Source organism: Mytilus galloprovincialis, chromosome 6 (genome assembly GCF_965363235.1).
Source record: "Mytilus galloprovincialis chromosome 6, xbMytGall1.hap1.1, whole genome shotgun sequence".
Taxonomy (NCBI): Eukaryota; Metazoa; Mollusca; class Bivalvia; order Mytilida; family Mytilidae; genus Mytilus; species Mytilus galloprovincialis.
In genome coordinates this window covers 57,901,336-57,923,696 of record NC_134843.1, presented here as the reverse complement: position 1 = coordinate 57,923,696, position 22,361 = coordinate 57,901,336, and the positions used below count along the sequence as shown (strand labels likewise).

Genomic DNA, 22,361 nt, shown 5'->3' with positions numbered 1-22,361 from the left:
CGTATTCCGCTAGAGGCGTGCAATTACGTACACTTCGCCTTAATTAGAATTTTTTTAAATGTTTATGAATTTTTAAAAATTCCACCTGGCAACCAATTAGACAATAGTTTTAAGTTGAATCAATTGAATCAATGCAGACAAAATCATTAACTGATGCTCATTAGCAAGTAGATATATTTGTTTTTTATAATACAACTGACATATAAGGATCGTGATGGTGCTATGCGGATAAATTTATCGGTTTCCAAGAGCAAAATTGGCAGCGCGTCATCCCTACAATGGCTTCCATTTCTACAATAGTGAAAATTAACTGGCGTAATGGGGAGATAATTTTGACGAAGTAGATTCCTGACTGGTACAGTGAGAAATTCAAACAAGTGTAATTTTCTGATTTCTGGTTTCAAAGATCTGGTTGAAACTTTTACCCCCACTTGAAATATATTTCATTCAGTCAAGTAAGTCTGGTATTTACGTTAATTTGTACACCAAGAGGGTAAAAAGATTGTTTTAGGTTCACCGAGTGATTTTCCTTAGTGATGCACTTTAAAATCTCTTGATTAAGGCAAAGGTACAAAAAATGTAAGAATAATGAATGCGCTGAATTAAATTCTAAACCATTTGAGAATACCGATGTCAGCTGAATTAATCATTAAGCAATGTACAGATGATCAACTTACCGTTTAATTCAGTATATCCATCAAATTTAAAATGCGTTCCAAAAAGTTCTCTCTTCGAAAATTGCGACTTCCGGATAACGTACAGAATAGTATCTACACTGTGTAAGTGATATATAATTAATATGCACGTGCTACTTCATGTTGCTACATGCATATAGATACAAAGCGGAGCTGGGTAGAAGAGGTCAATTTGAGAAACATCCCGGGTGTTGTTTTGTTTTAAAGTAGGTCGTACACCCTACCCAACCCTTACCCAAAAGTTTAAAAACGCATGTCTACGGCAAAACATTTGTCCACAATAGGTGAGAATGAAAGCTAGGGACCGAGATTCTGCTTGATCAAAATTCCAAGTTTGGGTATAGCGCGGATATTTTTTTTAGCTATTATATATGATTTCCTTTCACACCATATTTTAAGTAGAAAAAAACTGTTCGTCCAATCAAAAGTACGTGAAATCCACCAGTCAAAACAGTTTGTGTAACAAAAATAGTGTTAAAGCACGAGCGCAACTTTCTATTCTTGTAACTTGTAATGGAGAAAAATTGCTATTTTTCAGGAATTATTTGACAGGATGCGAGAATATGCAAAGCTATTTCACACAATATTGCAACTTTGCAAGCATTTCAATTTTGAATAATTTCATAATTATTTATGATGTTTTTTACATTCTAAAGTGTTGACTAGCATGCAGCATCTTGTTTGGTATATTGAAAGCGAATACTCTTGACGTCTTTAAATTAATGAACAGGAAATGAAATTCATAGAACAGTGTCTTTGACTAAATATATACAAAAACAGATCAGTTATTGGTTATGAATTAATAAAAACGTTTTAGGTACGTTTGAATTGTATGCAACGTTTAGGTTTATAGAAATATCTGATAAGTGGCTGCTAGCGAGTGGTTTCTAGCTTGAACCTTGTCTTGATTTCGAGGGTCTAGCTTTGGATCGTCACCAAAGATTTCGTTTTTCTGTGAACATGTATTTGATAGCAATCATTAATTTTGATTTGCCATGAACTGATGGACATGTGTGGTTTTAAAATGGAGAAAAGAAAATAATGCAAAACACCGTTGTAAATATAATATCTTATTATTAGCTGAAAGCACATGGTACACAGAACCTTCCACCTTAACAGCTTTAACGTATTAAGTGAATGCAATAATCGCTTCAAATTTCTTTCCGTTTTCTTCAAAAGTATCCAACATAACGTCTTTAAAGGATGCTTTTTCTAGTGTTTCAATAAATACTAAATGGCCCTGAGGTCCATACTGCAAAAGTCCTTTTTCGCGGGCATGTTTGATTGACTTTATACACAATGTTGTAACCATGAAGGAATTGGGTTTCAAAACCCTATAAAGCTCTCTACAGCATATCAACAGATCTGGCCAGAAATGAAAGCAATTACAATGAAATACACGGTCGAACGTGTCATTTTCAAAAGGAAGTAGAGAGACACAACCTTTTTGAATATGTAGTTTTCCTTCCCGAATTTCTACTTGTAATGTCTGTTTGGCTGTGCTTATTATTTTGTCGGATATGTCAATCCCATACACTTTACCTTTATGGGCTGAAAATATAGAATTATAATATTTGTAAGCGAGTTTGGTAGGTTGTCATTGATAACAGGTGCATTAGATGTCAAAACAAGAATGTGTCCATAGTACACGGATGCCCCACTCCCAGTATCATTTTCTATGTTCAGTGGACCGTGAAATTGGGGTCAAAACTTGAATTTTGAATTAAAATTAGAAAGATCATATCATAGGGAACATTTGTACTAAGTTTCAAGTTGATGTAACTTTAACTTTATCAAAAACTACCTTGACCAAAAACTTTAACCTGAACTTTGCACTATCATTTTCTATGTTCAGTGGACCATGAAATTGGGGTCAAAACTATAATTTGGCATTAAAATTAGAAAGATCATATCATGGGGAACATGTTTCTTATGAAGCAATAAACAATAAAATTGAGAATGGAAACAGGGAATGTGTCAAAGACACAACAACCTGATCAAAGAGCAGAAAACAGCCCAAGGTGTTAAACAAGTTTTGAGAAATACACGGAATCGTTATGAAGTATTAACAATTTGGGACAGGAAGCTATCTTATAATATGTAAACTGTTACCATCGATCGCGATATGACTTCCGAAGATTGTCAATGGGCATGTGATCACGGTTTAGATGTAAAAGAGCGTAGGATATTTTAGCGAAATATAGTGGTCATTTTAGTAGTCTTCATTTTTTGGCTTAATGTCCTACGCTCAATTATATTTAAACCGTGTAACATGATTTTCCCCCTATTTACATATGATAGGTCAACTATATTTGGTGTATCAATGACTTGTCCATCTTTCGGGGTTCATCAGACCTTGACCCCTTTTTGAAGTAAGTTTATACGATACCTTTATCTTAGAGACTTTTAACAAAGCAAAATAATCAGAACCCAAATAAAGGGTGAACTGGAGTGTTCGTAAAGGTTCATATGTTCTGCTTAACTGACTGCTGGCAGGGGAAAGTTAGAGGGCAAATACATTCCACAGAAAACTATATTAAATAATCATTTGTCTCTTAATAATATAATATTTTGTCACTCTTCTGGTCTTTACCTAAGCTATGAATAAAATGTTTTGCCCAAGCAACTTCTATTCGAAATAATCTTCCTTAAATATAAGAAAAAAGTATTATCTCAATCATTGAGAATTGATTCTAAACTTATTTTTTTTTTAATCGAATCATCATCAATCTGTATATCAAATAAGTATAAACTTGCCTTCAACATATCTGCACGCAGAAGTTAACCCTATTCCAAGTCCGAAACCTACTTCTAGTACCTTATGGGTCGGTTCGATTCTACAAAGGTTAACCGCTTTCTCTTCTAAGTAAGTGTTCTTATTCAGAAATATCTAAAAAAGTTACTGCATGTTAGTTCACAGTTTCAACATTCGAAATATAAACACATTTGTATAAATATCCTGCCACGTCCGGTCTGTGTTTTTGTTGGTTGTTTTTCTGCTTTGTTTCGATATGAGTTAAGCCATTTCAACTGGTTTTTATAATTTGTTCTTATATAATTCTGTTATACTACTGTCCGAGGATATGGTAAGGGTTTGGCGCCAGCAAACTAGTTTAACTGAACCACATTCTGTATGTGCCTGTCCCATGACAGTATCCTGTAATTCATTACCATATCAGTTGTTGCCGTTTGTTGCAGTATATCATATTTGTTTTTCGTTCGTTGTTTCGTACATAAATCAAACCGTCATTGCTCTCGTTTGAATTGTTTTACATTTGTCATTTAGGGGCATTTGAAAGCTGATTATGGGGTATTGGTTTTGCTCATTGTTTAGACCTTACCATAACCTATAGCTGTTAACTTCTATGTCATTTGTCTCTGATGGAGACTTGTCTCATTGGTAATCATACCACATCTTCATGTTTCAATACATATGATATTTGAAAAATCAGGTACAGAGTAATGTTCTAATAAAAATTCAGAACAAGTCATTTTCACTTCCTTTTCCTAGCAGAAACATGTCTTTTGATTATTCTTTATTAACATCCAAAGTTTACACTGAAACCACTCAACATCTATGTATGAAGCTGTGGAAATTCGAGGTTCGTGACTTGAAGTCATAAAACTTTACTCAGTGCTTGGAGCACAAAAATTGTGCTCGAAACATGAAATCCAGCAATTTGATTGGTTGATTTTCGAGTCTGAGTACAAAAATCATGCTCGAAAGTTTTATGACCGTGATGCCTGATATCATTTCTATTTTCGATAACCGACTGAAGATCTTAACACTGTCCAAGAGGATTATACATTTTCTTGAATTGGAAAATGTTTTAGAGCCTTACAACTCAAAGGCCATAAACACAACAATCAAAAGGGTATGTTGTCTATTTTATCTGACTGACATACAATCCCAATAATAACGATTATAGAATGTTTAAACCAGAAATTTATCGTCTAAATGTATCATTTTTATCAAGCAAATAACGAAGTACAGGCCACTAACCGGTGACACATTGTTGGAGATGAAGAATCACTAGCAACGGTACAGAATCTATTAAAATGTGTTTTGAATGGGAAATTTGAAACATAAAGCTGACTATCCAAAAAGTAAAACATTTGTGAGCTTAAATTTAAAAAAGGCCTATACAGAGCAGCTAGAGATTGATTGACTTATTGTTAGTATTTAAAACCACTTTCAGTACTATTTGGTCTATCATGGTGGACAGTTTTATTGGTGGAGAAAGCCGGAAAGGCCGGGTAGAACCACCAACCTTCGGCAGGAAAACTGACAATCACTGTCAACTAAGAAATGGAATCGAATGCTTCTGCCTCGTGCGGGGTTCGAACTAACAACCTCAGCGTTGACAGGCTAATGATACAGTAGATTCACTTTTTTGACATTGAAAAATCCATATATGCTCCTGATAGTGGAATCATTCAGATTGATAATGGGTGCTTTTGTATCCCCTTAGAATTGTTTCAGTATACGAACATGGATAGTATACACTTCACATTGCTTATTAACATACAAATCTTGAAGCCGATGTTTATCATAATTTAATACAAAAAGACAGAAAATACGAATATCTAATTGAATTACAATGAATAAAATAATAATATCTGATAACAGAGTACATGTGGTTATTATGGCTGGAACTTGTGTTGTAGATATGGTGTGCATATAAACTTTTCAAAAAATTGTCTTTTAAATATTATGGGCATTTGCAATTGCAGATTTTGTGTACATGCAATTGCTTAACTCTGTTGTCAATATTTAGGAAACCGAGGCTTGATATTCCTGGTTTCCCAATGTTTGTATAGGACTTACTTGTTAATTAATCTAACAGTTTTGTTCATGGGAATTTTAACTTTGTTTTTTAATTCTGTGATACACCGACATACCAAGAGAAGTAGTAATATTCAACATGATCAAAGTTACAGTCAAAATTTGCTTCACACACCTACAAAGTTAGGACATTGTACAATGTTAAACCATCGTTATAACTTAAAAGTGAAAAAGTTTTACATGGGAGAAAAAAGAACAGAGATTTATATAGCAAATGCAGATATTTTTTTATTGGGGTACTTTTAGAATCTTAAACGGAAGTTCGAGCTACTGCAATGTTGGTTGATTCTGGTTCTGTTCTTTTTGTGATATCATTTTATCATAAATTACCTCAAGTTGTGGAAATCGATTTAATAATGTTTACCTTTTAAGTTATTTCACCTAAAAATGCAGTGCTTACTGTCGCAAGTAATGTAGGAAGGAAAAATTGGACTGAAGTACATGTATACGGTTTCCATAATTAGTGTGCAAAACTTTTATCATAGGATGTTTAACTTTCATGGTGCATATCATCTGTTATTGTAAAATTTCTATATCTTAATTCAACCCCAATACAAATATATCTGACACTATGCAAGTAAATCGAAACATTTTTAACCTTGATTAATTTGAATAGAATTGTATTTTTCTTGGCACATAATTTGTCGAAATACACTCCTTCAATTTCTAGAATCTTGGCTTGAGAATTATTTTCCAAGTCTACTCAAGTTGCTTGCTTAAGTTGTTTAACTTCTGATATACATTTTAAAATATAGTAATCTACTCCTGAATTGTCCGTAAAAACGGCTAATATAATCCCGGGTTTTATTAATTCAATGAAACGGTTTTCGTCGCTGTTTTGGATTTGTCTTTCAATTACCTCAATTTCATGCACAAGTTAATATTGACGAAAAGTTCCGGCTTCGCTAGTACATGTAGTACAGGAATAACTTTCAGTTATAACATGAATAGCAGGACAAATTGCGAAGTAAAACATTCCGTGGACTTGTATTAAGTCTTTTAATATAATTGGTGAATGCACCTTACTGAAGTGACGACTTTAAATGATCTATTTCGTAGTCCTTCCGCAACATAAATTAAAATTCGCATTTTACATTTAGAGGATTGTCTTGGTGTTTCCAATTTGTCTTTGCAAAAGTTGAACGAAGTTCATGTAATGAGATTTAATTTCCCTTTTCACGATTCTTTTTAATAAATCGATAAAAGCTATAAACGATCAATAAAAATTGCAAAATTCAACCTGTGTCGAATCTATGTCCCGGCCGGAGTCTATACATGTAGCAACATGCACTATTCTTTTTTTTTCGGCAGCCATCAACATTTTTTTCCAAATTTCACCAAACGATTTGTTTTAATTATTATGAACATTTAATTGAAACTTTAGGACATGTAACGTCGGAAATTAGCGTTTTCCAGATTTTTCGACGTTTTTCGACGTTTGGACAAAATGACTACCGTTTTGTAATGTGTTGAAAAAAAATATTCCTTTAAGACCCAAATATGTAGTTAATAAGAAAAGAATTTTGGCATTTTGTACTCTTCGTGTATCTAACTTTTGTTTTGATCAATTATAAATAACTTATTGAAATATCAGTTAAAAATACGCGTTAACTGCTTTGAAAAATGAAATATCAACATGGACAAAATGGCTACCGCTTGAAAAACGACTGTGTAGAGAAGTTTTATAAAATCTGCAATATTTGAACTCACGAACAATGAGGCAAATATTTGTACTTTTGGTAGATGTTATTATTGTCTTACTCTTTTTATTCGTTTTCTGCTATATCTAATTATAAAATTCACTTTCAGTCATTAAGTTACCGAAAAACGCCGTTGGACATTTTTCTTATTCCAGCTTAATATGCGGCCACCGAGTCAAATGAAAGTTGGCAAAATAACGGCTTTGACGCCACAAAGAACCGACACATGCCGTTGTTCCTGCCAAGTTTCCGGAAGATCAGAGAATAAGAAATATGATCACTATACATAAGAGTCAAAACAGTTTTTCATAAATGTAACGTTGGACATCCGTTTTTTTCACATAGCTTTGTTATTTTAATCCTCAAATATACTAGATATTACTTAGTATATGATCAAGAGCTATAAAAACATAATTTAAAACATATATTGAATTTGTTTCAATAGTGGTTCGTGTTTGCTAACATTTTTATTTTGTTTTGCGGAGGAAATTTCGAAGATTGTGTTACAAATCCTAGGGGTTGTAGGAACAGCGTGCGTAACGTCATGTTCTTTTTTCCATTGCCTAATTTACAGACGTCATCTTTGTTGTCATTTACGGTTTTGGAAAAGTATTAAAAACCAAAAGACTGAGGTTGACAATGATGATTAAAATTTACTACGTAGAAGGTTTTATAATATAAGATAAGGAGATGTGGTGTGATTGCCAAAGAGACAGCTATCCACCAATACTAAACGACGGAGATATAAGCAACATTAGGTCACCTTTGACAATTAGCGAAAGCAATACCACATAGCAAGCTATAGAAGGCTCTTGCATAACAAAATGTAAAACAATTCAAAAGAGAAATCAACGCATATATATTCTCAATATGTACTCATGTAACTAGAAAAGTTGACACTGATAATGATATTAATATATACCTGCCTTCATAACAATCCAGCCAAAGAATCCAAACTGTGGATGTTTCAGATTTCTCGCAAGACCATTCTTCACTTTTATTTTCAAGAATAGTATGAAATCCTACGAAAAGATGGATACATTAACAAATAAAGGGAAAAAACAGAAGTGTTGCACATTTTTACGTATATGTACGCAAAGTGATTCCCACCATGATTTGACTTGACAATCGTATTTAAAACCGTGTGTTCCGGAGTGACTGATACACTTTATCAAAAGGGTTGAATACCCTCAGCCAATTCTGAATAATTATGTTACTCACTTTCTAGTTTATTTACTGTTTATCAAATAGTTATGAAGTAAACATTATATCTAATTGAAATTTACGAAGACATATTTCAAACCAACCACACACTAATTAATATAAAAAAGAAGATGTGGTATGATTGCCAATGAGACAACAATCCACAAAAGACCAAAATGACACAGACATTAACAACTATAGGTCACCGTACGGCCTTCAACAATGAGCAAAGCCCATATCGCATAGTCAGCTATATAAGGCCCCAATAAGACAATGTAAAACAATTCAAACGAGAAAACTAACGGCCTTATTTATGTAAAAAAATGAACGAAAAACAAATATGTAACACATAAACTAACGACAACCACTGAATTACAGGCTCCTGACTTGGGACAGGCACATACATAAATAATGTGGCGGGGTTAAACATGTTAGCGGGATCCCAACCCTCCCCTAACTTGGACAGTGGTATAACAGTACAACATAAGAACGAACTATAAAAATCAGTTGAAAAAGGCTTAACTCATCAGATGGACAAAAATACATGTGGACGTGGCCCGGTACTTATATATCCCGACACAAAAAGACACAATGGACAGATCTGAGAGTACTCGCAGTTATTTGCCAGCTAGTTCAAAGCCATTAACAACTAATAAAATAATCATGCAACTAAGACTAAACTATCAATCCGTACACATCCAACAACCCATGAATTTAGTGTAAAGACGTCATAAACAGTCAGAGAAAAACATGACCTTGTGCAATGCCAAGTTACAGGTATCGACAGATTGTAGATCCATGAATATGTATATGCATATAACATACTAGTAATATTTAGTTAGCTATTAATTTACTGATAACAAAATCAATATTTATACCAATAAAAACAATATTCAATGATCTAATTACAGTGTTGAATAGGTAACCTTTTAGAATAAGTTTATTTAAAGGAGCGACAAGTTTACATGGATCATTTCTAAATTTCCGGGCAGGGTTAACAACATTTCCGTAAAAATGAGGATGTGCTATCCCGTTTGAAATAAGTTTTCTACAGGTACAACCAAACTTCAAAACCAAATCTTTATATCTATGGAAAAATTTTTAGTAATTTATGGTAACGATATCCCTGGTTTAATAATTTACCAGTAATACATGCGTTCGTTAAAATCAAAAACGTCACAAAAGACACCATATTGGTTCACTTCTCTTTTTGTGTAACCGCCAGTAGAAGGGTGATCACATCGAATGTCGGAGGTCGTAGATTATATCCCCGGCCAAAGCAAAGATAAGATAGTTGCTATTTGCTTCATATCCGCTAAGGACGCTATATTTAGGAGTAAAAGGAAAGACTAATCGGTTAGGATGGGCAGGGTGACATGTCTGAGTTAGAACTCACGGCATTACCTTTTGACATAGCATGTTGATATTTCGGCTCAGCGTGCTGGTCTAGTACAAAGCAAGGTTCAAACATGATATTCTTGTCCTGAATATGCAGTTAATTTCCCGCAGGTCCTTATTAACATCATTTTTCTAAAGTCTAGATTGAAATGTACATTACGACCACAATTCATGTGTAAATACAGATGTATGTTATATGTAAATATTGGTGCTAATCGCAAGAATTTAATCAAATTAGGCAGGAGAATATCTAAAGATATGTACGATTATCACTTGGAGTGTGCTAGTAATTAGACCGTTAGACCGTTGGTTTTCCCGTTTGAATGGTTTTACACTTAGTCTAGTAATTTTGAGGCCCTTTATAGGTTGTTGTTCGGTGTGAGACAAGGCTCCGTGTTGAAGGCCTTACATTGACCTATAATAGTTATATGTAAATATTGGTGCTAATCGCAAGAATTTAATCAAATTAGGCAGGGGAATATCTAAAGATATGTACGATTATCACTTGGAGTGTGCTAGTAATTAGACCGTTAGACCGTTGGTTTTCCCGTTTGAATGGTTTTACACTTAGTCTAGTAATTTTTAGGCCCTTTATAGGTTGTTGTTCGGTGTGAGCCAAGGTTCCGTGTTGAAGGCCGTACATTGACCTATAATAGTTTACCTTTTTTTTAAATTGTTATTTGGATGGAGAGTTGTCTTATTGGCACTCATACCACATCTTTTTATATCTAGTAATATTGCCTCAAGATCTGAATTAAGAAGATTTCCCCTTTTTTCTTTCATTGCCACACAGTCACTTTTATATGAAGACCGACTTTTGAGTGAAAACTCATCTGATTTACTTAAAGAGTGTTACTCCTTTTCTAAATCACTTCATAATCAAGGTATATACTCATGGTTCTCATATGTTAATCATATTAGGTCTGATAATAATATTAGCCAACCTGAAGATGTTACTAAAAACAAAAGCGAGGACTGTAAGAATTTCAGTAAAAAATACTATAAAAATGAATTTAATCAAAGATGAAAAAAAACACATATGGCAATAAAATATCATCTCTTGACTACAATAGCAAACTTCTATTGTTTAAGAATATAAAAACTGAATATAAACAAGAATTTTATTTGACATACCCTAATCTTGATACAAGAAAAGTAATATGCAAATTTAGAATAAGTGATCATTCCCTTGCTATTGAAACTGGAAGATATAAAAATATCCCACGCCCTCAAAGACTTTGTAATAAGTGCAACGTTCTGGATGATGAATCCCCCTTTTCGTTTTAATATGTAAAATAAATGATGATTTAAGACATGTCTTTTTTAATGATTTCAAAAACTCAATACACATATTTTTCTTATAATAAAATGCAATATTATATACTAAATCCAACCACTAGTCAGCAAGTGAAATCTTTAGGCTCCTTTATGAAACAGTCTATGGAACTGAGGACAGGGGGCACTTGAGGTCATTTGTTAAGTTTAATGTTTTTATTTATTTCTATTTTTTATGTAAATTTTACTGTCGTCATTATATTGCTGTTATTACATGTAAATGTCATGCCTTTGGTCCTCTTATGGGTGTAATTTGTGCTTTAATAAAAAACAAATATCAAAACATTTCTCTAGTATTCGAGCCCGTTTAGTTTAATGTAATTATATTCCAGCACGCCAGTATGTAATTTATTGAGTCGCTCCATGCTGCGACATCCGTTTATTTGAAAAAAAATCATCGACAAGAACCTCCATAATTTTCAATTTCAAATGAGTACATTCTTACTAAAGATTTAAGGTTCGTTCTATGTATGCATGAAATATTTGTCATTGGATGTTAAGCAAAATGTTGAGCAAGCAATAATCAATCAATAAAGATACATAGAAGAGAACGTAGACTCCGAACAGTTTTGCATTATCACGGTAGGTATTATAGTGTCCGGCTAGGATCGTGGTTTTTCGAGTGATTCGGTCCATTTTTTTCGAGTGTAGTTCGGCCTTTTCGAGTGATAAACATGCGATTAATTCAATTAACGGATATTTCGTACTTATAGTACTTTTTAACATTACACCACCCATCTTAAATTGAATACTATACATGTTTTGATCAACAAAGAAGCACAATTTCCTTGTATTTAAACAAAAAATTCAGTGTTTGTTATTGTCCGGTTTTTTCGAGAGCAACTGTGAAATCGTCCGTATTTTTTGACAAATGGTCCGGGTTTTTTACAGAAAATTTGAATAAGAAAAAAGGTATGCTGGCCTTTGTTAGTCTTGTATTATTATTACTTTTAGTTTCTTGTGTACAATTTGGAGTTTAGTATGGCGTTCATTATCACTGAACTAGTATATATTTATTTAGGGGCTAGCTGGAGGACGCCTCCGGGTGCGGGAATTTCTCGTTACATTGAAGACCTGTTGATGACCTTCTGCTGAACATTGTCTGCTCTATGGTCGGATTGTTGTCTCTTTGACACATTCCCCATTTTCATTCTCAATTTTAGACTTTAAAAATGACCTTTTTCTAGTTTCTAAGTGTAATTAAGTGAAGGATAATATCATATATTCCGAATAAATCGTTAAAAGCATATTACTACGTTGATCAAAATGAAGCTTTCAGTTTTCAATTAAATGCAAATTTTCTGTTCGAAAAGCGTTCTACAACTACTTTCCAGTGTTCATATAGCAATTACTTGATCCCTTACAAAACGGTCTTTAGAACAGAGGGCAGAGGACTCGTATTCATTTTAACTTCATTTCATACTACATTGTACTTATAATTTAACAGTTTATGATATTTCGTGTGGTACCCCGGAGATTAAAAAAAGGAGAAGGAAACCTAATAGACAGCAGTGAAAAATCAGAAAAATGCTATGTAATAAAAGATATTCTTCAAAAAGAGGCCTGCACCCCATTTTTTTTAAGTAACCGAACTGGATTATTTTATTATAATGCAAAGATATCAGAAAGTTCTCAAAATCATTTTCTTTGGTGGTCCTCAAAGAAAATATTCTGGTCCTCACCATTATTTCTAATGCAAAATTTCGATGGTTAAACCCTTCGGACTATTTTACTATTTATACCCGTAAAACGGATTGAAAGATGTTTCAGTTCTAAACCAATCAAATCATCGCTTCTTCCAGGTAGTTAGGTTTAATGCTAGAAGGTGCTTTTCAAAAAGTTTCATTGTCACAGGCGCTCGTCTATGTTATGTACCATAAAGGTATATAGGAAAAAAATTCTGAGATGAGCGCCTGTGTTCATAGTATATGGATATATATGTAAGTATGCAACGTATACCAGACGTTTCTTAATCTTTTTAAAATAAATCTGTTACCAAACTTGGCTGTGTACATCTTCGCTAGCCAAGGGTTACGATCCACTCCCGCTCTCTCCACTCTTGGCAGATTAAGCCAACGTTTGTGAAAACAATGTTGCGCCATCTATCGGAAGATTAAAGTCACGTCCATTCCGAATACATTATTCTTGACCAATGGTAGCACTTGAACTCTTCAATTTGGAGGTCAAAAAACGGTAGCTTCTAGATTCCACACACTTGGTAAAGCCGGAAACGAAAATATACGTCAACATTCATGCATGTGTGCATGAAACATACACAGGAACTTCTATTAGTTTATTAAAAACATTCAAGTTGTCACTAAATATAGTCGTATGTTTAGGGATGTAAAGACTTGTTGCACAATACACAAATGGCTATTGTTTACAAACACCTTCTACATTTACACGTGATCATGTTATAGACGCTTTTTGATTGGATGCAGCGAATTTCGACTGCAACCAATGACAATCATTATCCTGTGTCTCCGAAATGTTATCTCAATCCGTCAAGGGTAGAGAGAGCGGGAGTGGATCGTAGCCCTTGGCTAGCGAAGATGGGTTATGTACTGATTGATACAAGATTTATTTCAGTACTATAGTAACTGTTGTAACTAGCTTTGAACAAAATTCCAGTTTTTGCAAATACCCTTAGTTCGATGCTTTGCGTTTATTGTTTTAATGTTAGTTGACCGGTTGCTTTTGTGTGTCTCGTACCGATCTTTTGAGTTAATCTGGTTGCAACTGATTTGCGCAGGTTGTTCTTATATTGTACCGCTACACTACTGCTTCAGCTTCGGGAAGGATTGAGCTCTCACAATCTCAGGTTAAGGGATGGTTGGGATCCCGCTAACATGTTTAACCCCGCCATTTTCTGTATGTATGTGCATGTCCCAAGTCGGGAGCCTGTAAGTCTTTGGTTGTCGTTTGTTGCTGGGTTACTTATTTGTTTTTCGTTCACTTTAACTTGTACATTAATTAGGCCGTTAAGCCCTGGTCACAACGAACCCCCGACAGCATCCTGGCGCTGTCGTGGGACGAAAATTGGACATGCACCTTTTTTGTTCTACGATTTTTTGTCGTGTCACTGTCTTGGGGCTGTCGTGGAAGTGTCTTACAACCGTCGGGCGACTGTCGTGCGATAAAAACATTGTCGTGAGTATCAACATAAACCATTTTAATCAAACAAGCGTCGCACGACTGTCGTACGACAATCTCACGACTGTCGCAAGACAACGTCGTGATACAAATACCAAATATCGTACGATGCTCGCACAACATTGATTGTCTGTCGTACGACAGTGGAACGTTCGTCGGCCAACATACTTTCGTTTTATTTAGAAGAATACAATTCGGCGGGAATGAATGTATGGAAAAGCATACCTTTTACCGTTTAAAGAGGATGGCTATTCCATCAGAACGAGTATACTTGGCCCTGCTGAATAGGCGCCTGACTCTTACAAGGGCAAAATATGGTTCTTTAAGCGTTGATTCGAGCCCGTGAACAGTAAAGGAACCAGTGAAACGACCGACGTTGGTTGGAAAGCCATGGATCGAACGGCGCTTGGTGTGTGGGCAGTATAGTACACTGATGCAAGTGTTGGAGCCGGAATCTGCCTGTGATTTCGTTAGATTCATACAGATGGAGCCTGGCATGTTTCAAGAGGTTTCTATGAGAGTCGCATATCAGTGGCACAACAGTCGTACGACAGTGACACGACAGTGACACGACAGTGATACGACAGTGACACGACAGTGACACGACAGTGACACGACATGAAAACCTGAAAATAGCCCCAAACAACTCACGAGTGTCGTACGTCGTACGATTATCGCGCGACTTTCGCACGACTGTCACACGACCGACTTGCGACAAACCCACGACAGTACAATTACATTTTTTTTCTGTCTTGTACCCATCGTGGAACCATCGTGGACATGTCGTAGCTGATGTGACCACTCGAAATATTTTTTTGACATTTTGCACGACAGTGCCACGAAAGCTATTTTATAGATCTTCAATGACAAAAAATCGTACTATCTGTTGTGACTGGGGCTTAAGTTTTCTCCGTTGAATTGTTTTACATTTGAGATTTCGGAACCTTTTATAGCTCACTATGTGGTATGGGCTTTGCTTATTGTTGAAAGCCGTATGGCAACCTATAGGTGTTAATTTCTGTATCATTTGGTCTCTTGTGAAGAGTTGTCTCATTGGCAATTATACCACATCTTCGTTTTTATATCAACCCCTGTCATATTCTTTATGACCCTGTCCTAAGTCAGGAGCCTGTAGTTAAGTGGTGATCGTTGGTTCATGTCTCAACTCATATTTGATATTTTTAAAATTTTTTGTTTTGTTTTGAATAAATAGGCCGTTAGTTTTATTGTTTGAATTGTTTTACACTTTTAATGGCCTTTAATAAACGACTCTACAGTAGCGGGTTTTGTCATTGTTGAAGGTTATAAACTTGCCTATAATTGCTTACATACACTTCATATAAGAATATTTGCCTCTGACATTAGCAATCATATCCCATCTCTTCGTTTTATATTATATTACCGACTTTTTATCTCGAGTTTTCCTGAACATTCATGACATATTTGTCACTGGGCGTTAAAAATTAGAATCATTTAAACTTGTGTTAATTAAGGCAAAACCATCTGATATTTGTTTATTTTCTTGGGATGGGGGTAAGAGAATTTCGTATATAAATATGGTTGCCCGGTAAGAGCAAAACAAAAATAGGCATGATTAGCAACAAATTAAAATGAATAGTAATGCCTTCTTTCCTTGTTCATACATCATCTATTGATTTAAACTGACTACAAGCCCAATCATTGAGTGTTGAAAGTAGCGTTAAACAACAATGAATCAAAATCCCTTCCCTAGAATTTCAAAAAGTTGTCCGGGTAGTTCTGATATTTATCCATCTTATCATCCTATAGGACACAGGGATGTCCTACTAAGTCTGTCATACCATAAAAACGTTTAAAACACAGCTCACATAACAATATATCTTCATTCATAAATTTATTAATGTCATTTAGACTAAACGACGCCATGTTTGTTTTGTGCCTCTTCCGTCTAAACCACCTACTTGAAAAGAAAAGGTGGAAGAGGGCCAGAAGATCTTCCCAATGCAAAAAAATAGAAATGGACCTCTTCTGGCTCAATACCGAAGAACAAAATAACACGCCCCTGGTTTCATTATTTTTGGTTTAGCGGACGGTGTCGATAATAGTACTGTCTTATTTGTAACGGCAAAGTTTATTTTTGAGTTATTTGGGTCACAATTCCCCCTGTCTTCTGTTTGTTTTTTACCAGGTCCTCGTTGCCTAGACATCTCATGAAATTAAGAAATTTTCCATGAAACAATCTGAATCCAACTTGCCAAAAATTTCTTGTAATTGTTGTGTACCTCATTTTGCAAATATTTTCAACCAAAAACCACTTAACGACGTCTAGAAACCGCAAAAAAGGAAATGTTATTCTTGGGGAACTTGTACTGTTTCAAAAATTTAAAAAAAACTTTCTAAATTTTCTCGTCTATCATCAGAAGTCGGAACATGAGTCAGTAGTGAAGAAATTGTGTTGTCACTTTACTTTGAAATCTGTTTAATGTTGGTTGGTTATCACTTTTTTATTGTTCTCTTCAGAATTTTGATGTTTTCCAAAGTTCAATTTTCACCTGGTAAAATACGTACCATAGAATCTTCTGGTCGTAACCAGATAGATTGACCAGTGCTCCGAACGAATGACATTGTAATGTTTTGATAGATATCAATAGTGTCCATTTCTTAAGCACTTTTCCCTTATTGAAAGGAAATGTTCCTTGAAAGTACTTGATTTGACATTTTTAGTTATAGTTTTTTAACGTAAATACACCAACACATAATATTTTAAGCTATAAAAAAATGTGAATAATCACTCGATAAAAAACGGACAAACTCGAAAAAGCCCGGACTGCTCTCGAAAAAGCCCGGACATAACAAAAAGAATTTAGTCTCAAAATGTCGTTTTCAATGCAATAAGAATATGTTTTGTAAAGTGTCTGTATATCTAAGGATACATAGATTCCATGTATGTATTTCCTTCGACATTTACATTGGTATGTGTATAAAAATGGGTTTATTCTGTATTTTGGAATAAAAGCATTGTAAGGCTAAATTGAACTTTTTTAACGAAAAACAATGTCAGAATGGTAATAACTTTTTATTTTAAACACTAACAGACCTTGTATAACCTTGTATATTAACCTCATACGACAAGCTTGTGTATCAGGTCTTGTCAGAAAGGAAGTCTGTTTGTTTACATTTTTTTATCACAATCACTCGAAAAAAAGTGGTCACACTCGAAAAAGTACGAACAAATCACTCGAAAAACCACGATCCTAGCCGGACACTATAAAAAAAGAAGATGTGGTATGATTGCCATTGAGACAACTATCCACAAGAGACCAAAATGACACAGACATTAACAACAAAGTCTGCGTACGGCTTTCAACAATGAGCAAAGCCCATACCGCATAGTCAGCTAAAAAAGGCCACAATATGACAATATAAAACAATTCAAACGAGAAAACTAACAGCCTTATTTGTATAAAAAATGAACGAAAAACAAATATATAACATATAAACAAACGACAACCACTGAATTACAGGCTCCTGACTTGGGACAGGCACATACATAAATACTGTGACGGGGTTAAACATGTTAGCGGGATTCCAACCCTCCCCCTAACTATACCTACCGTGATTATAGAAAACAAGTTACAAAACATCATTTTGAAACGGTTGCAAACTCCTATTAAGCTGATAAAGATGTGATATAAAAAGTGGCAAAAAGTTAAAAAAAAAAAAAAAAAAACATTATTTTTTTTAATTAAATTTAGAATTGTATGAGATTTTTTTCTTAGAAACGGATGAGACCTTTATTACAATGGTTCTGTCTTATATGCAGTAAAAATATCACAAAAATTTGAAATCTTTCATCTTGATGTTGAAAATAGTATCTAGCTGAAAAAGATTATTAGAAAGACTCCTGAAACTGACGTAGCATAGGAAATCTTAGATCCATACCAGACAAGCATGAGAAAATTATTACTAACCCGAATAAGAAAAGCCAGACATAATACTAAAATATCGACCATGATTCTTATGTCTCCACTGGTTTAAAGATAAAAGTTATATAATCGTTATGTAAATACATAAAAGTCAGTACTATCTCTCAACAATGGATAAAAGGTATAGTTGAATAACCTACTTTTTTTATAGCCGAAATGTACTTTGCTTCAATAAAGAAATATTTAATATATTATGATAAAATATATTATAGTTCTTTTAAAGTTGTTTGAGCGATATTTAGGATTTTTAAAGAAATTTAACATGCAATAGGAACTCATAGAACTGCATCTGAATATAGAAAAATCATACCTGTATACCACATTCACTTCCACAGGTACAATCAATTAAGATTTGTAAAATACGTCTATAAATGTATAGATTGCTTGTGAAAAAAACGTTATTTTTTCAAATAATTTCAAATCACTTTCTCGAAAACCTGTCGTCAGAATTCTGTTTAAAAACGATAAGTTATTTCTATGAACATTCTTTTTAGTAGAAATCTGTTAGTCTCGAGTGAAAAAAAGCATCCCAAGGTAAAACGTAACATCATCAGCCGGCTGCAAAATCGTTATTGTTTATGTATGCTTTTATAAATCTTACAACAGTGCACTTGAACAACGAATTACAAATGCATACGTACAATCACGGTAGGTATAGTGTCCGGCTAAGGTCCTGATTTTTCGAGTAAATCGGTCCACTTTTTTCGAGTGTAGATTCGGTTTTTTCATGCGATCAGATCGATTTAATGCTATTTCGCAAGTATAATAGTTTTATTCATGACTGTTCATCTTATTCTGAATACTATGCATATTTTGAGCACAATTTCCTTGAATTTTGCTTTAAAATCATTTTTTTTACATTAGCCGTGTTTTTTCGAGAGCAATATTTAAAACGTCCAGGTTTTTAACAAACGGTCAGATTTTTTTAAAGAGAATGTGAATAAGAAAGAAAGAATCTTTGCATTTAAATATTTTTTCTATTTTATACCTGTAATTTAGTGAAGAACAATATTATATATTCCCAATAAGTCACGAAAACATATTACTATATCGATCAAGTTTAACCATTTTCGACTATTGCTAATTTGCTGAACTGAAAACGTTTTACAATAACCATGCAGTATCACGATATATAAGAAATCATTGTGTCCTTTTTAAAACGGTCTTTAGAACCGAGTTCATCATACTGCCTTTGATTTACAGTCACTAATATTTTACGATTGATATATATATACTAGTCAACAAAAGTAACGATACACAAGTTTGAACTCAAATTTAGCATAAAATATAATAAATAGGAAAAACTGTTGAATTATCCAATAAAAAACATTCATTTGCAAAGCAAATGCATAATAGTAAAAGAATCTGACCAAATTGGAAAGTGACAAATACCGTGTTATTGAATACAGGGGTCAAATTTATTTTGCGGAAAATGTAGACAAAAGTCGGCACTTAATTTCGAAGATGAGAATTAAGTATTCAAATATCTGCAAAGGAATTCAAAATTTTAAGAAATATTGACTTACCTTGAGGTAGTATTTTTATTGATGACAGTCAGTTGTATAAGAAGACACAACAGAATAAGGAAGCTTTTCATCATCTTTAAATCGTGGTATCTCTCTCTCTGACAAACACAGAATAAGACTGGTTGCTGCTAAGAACGTTAACGTCACAATCAGAAATGGTTGAAACGCCATCTGATAATACAACGTTAACCAATGAAAACGTAACGTTATCATTGTATTTCGGTACCTCAAAATGTCAATTTTATAGAGACAAAATTAGGGGACTTAATATTATGTTTTAAACTTTCTGAACTATAAGAATTAATTTACTTTTGAATTTTTAGATATGATAATAACGTTTCATTCACATGTACATGTAGATTTTTAAGAAGCATGATCACAAAACTTTTCTGAAGGTTTTCATTTATTTTATTATAAAATTCGTGAACAAATGAAAAGAAACACGTAAAGATTTTCGGCTGAATCACAATATTCAGATTACTAGATTATTTGTACGTATGAAATCAAATGTATGGAATACGTCGATGAAACAGCAATCTGGGGCCGTGTCAATGAAAGTATCCTAGGATATGTCCTAAGATATGTCTTAGGACGTTATTTAGGATGGTCTTAGGACGTGTCTGAGACATGTCTTAGGATGTAAAACAAAGCTGTCTTAGGACAGTCCTAACTACGATGGTCATAAGACCATCCTAACACATTTTTTTAATTGAAAAAATATGTTAAGATTATACTTATTCTAATAAATAACGTTGTCTAATAATATGATAAAAGATATAAATGAATTTAATACGAAAACAAAAGTAAATAGTCACGAAACTTTATTAAATGCGATATTTATTCGTGCTGCAATTTTAGTCGATGAACTAGTTTTGTCCTTAGGTCCACTCTATTTCATTACATGTATCGAATGAGGATTAGTTTTTAAAAAAAAGACATATTTTCCCCATTTTTAAATTAGTTTTGCACCGTTTTTAGTTAGTCGCAAACATGTTGCTTTAATGCTTGTATGTTTTAGGCTTCAAAAAAGGCAGCACGAAATAATCTAATGTAATACAATTAAATCTTTAACAAAAATTGAAAAACAAATTGTTGTATTAATTTAATTCTCATAACAGTATGATAGTTTAATATTGTATATGTATATTTAGTATTGAGTTTATACCATATTTGTTGTTTTTATTACGTTTTAGGACATTTTAACCTTTAGGACTATCCTAAGACACCTATTTGTATGTCCTAACTTTAGGACCAAATTTAGGACATATCTTATTTTAGGAGACTTTCGTTAACCTGACTTAGGACTGAGACGTGTCCTAAGACCATCCTAAGACATGTCCTAGTCCTAGGACAGCTTCGTTGACACGGCCCCTGGCAACATAAATAAGGAATCATATTTCAATATTCAATGTATTTTAGAAAGAAAGAAAAACGAATTTGTATAATCACATATATATGAATACCGCGCTGAAGTACGTCCATTATTCATTTTTCATTATTCAAAATTCAATAATGATTAATGAAATAGTTCATTATTCACTATTTGATGAATAATGAATAATGAAACAGTTTATACTTTAGTATTCAAGTTGAAAAGTGAATAATGAAATAGAATCATATGTTTTGACTGTGACACTATATCCCGTATTACGGAGTTCGTCAATATGGTGTTATGTAACAAATATTAAAATTATTATCAGACAAAAAAATCAAAACACTTTTTTGAAATTTTAAACTTTGTTTATTTATCTAGTTTTGGAGGATAAACTAGATGGTTTCCCTAACTATTTTTAACAGAAATATTTTGGTTTAATGTATGGACGACTTGGATATCATAAATATATAAAAAATACTCTACGTTTCCTTCTTTATTTTTACTGGACCTTTGCTATTCCTCATCCCTTGATTGAAGATATAACGTGCCGATTGTACAGCAATGACCATTAGAGGTGTTACGGAGGACCTAAACGCCAAAATACGCGTGAAAATTTTTAAAAAAGCCAATTTTGAATAATGAAATGATAATTAAATAATTGAATGGGCTGCTGTGGCCCTTCAGTCCTTTATTACAGATATACCTTATACCTCATTCGAAAGATTATTAAAAGAGGAACATGAAAAGATATATTATCAATATGTTCTGCAACGCATATTAGAGGAGTAACGAAGGACATAAATATCGATATACGCATGACAATTAAGATATAGATTATTTTGAATAATGGAATGGACTGCTGCAACTGGTTACCCTCTAATTAAAGAAAACTTTATACACCATTTGAAAGCTTATTTATAAAGACAAAATGGTTACAAACAATATATGCCGCAATGACCAGAAAAGGGGTCACGGAGGACCTAAAGGCCAAAATACGCGTGAAAGTTAACAAAAGCCAATTTTGAATAATGAAAATGATATTTGGAATAATAAAATGGACTGCTGGTACCCTTCAGCTACAAAGTATTTCCATTCCATTATTCAAAACTTGCTATTCTCTAAGTTCAACGCGTATTTAAGAGATAACTGTATTGTATTTGAAGCT

At 33.6% G+C, this 22,361-nt stretch overlaps 1 protein-coding gene across 1 annotated transcript; it reads right to left on the bottom strand.

Moving 5' to 3' along the window:
- Positions 1–1,809: 1,809 nt before the first annotated feature.
- Positions 1,810–8,258, bottom strand: LOC143078629 (putative methyltransferase YdaC). The gene is made up of 3 exons (XM_076253479.1): positions 8,168–8,258; positions 3,453–3,585; positions 1,810–2,246 (listed from the first exon to the last, which is right to left on the bottom strand). The coding sequence occupies exons 1-3, from the start codon at positions 8,171–8,173 to the stop codon at positions 1,825–1,827; spliced, it is 561 nt and encodes a 186-aa protein (XP_076109594.1). The 5' UTR covers positions 8,174–8,258; the 3' UTR covers positions 1,810–1,824.
- Positions 8,259–22,361: the final 14,103 nt, after the last annotated feature.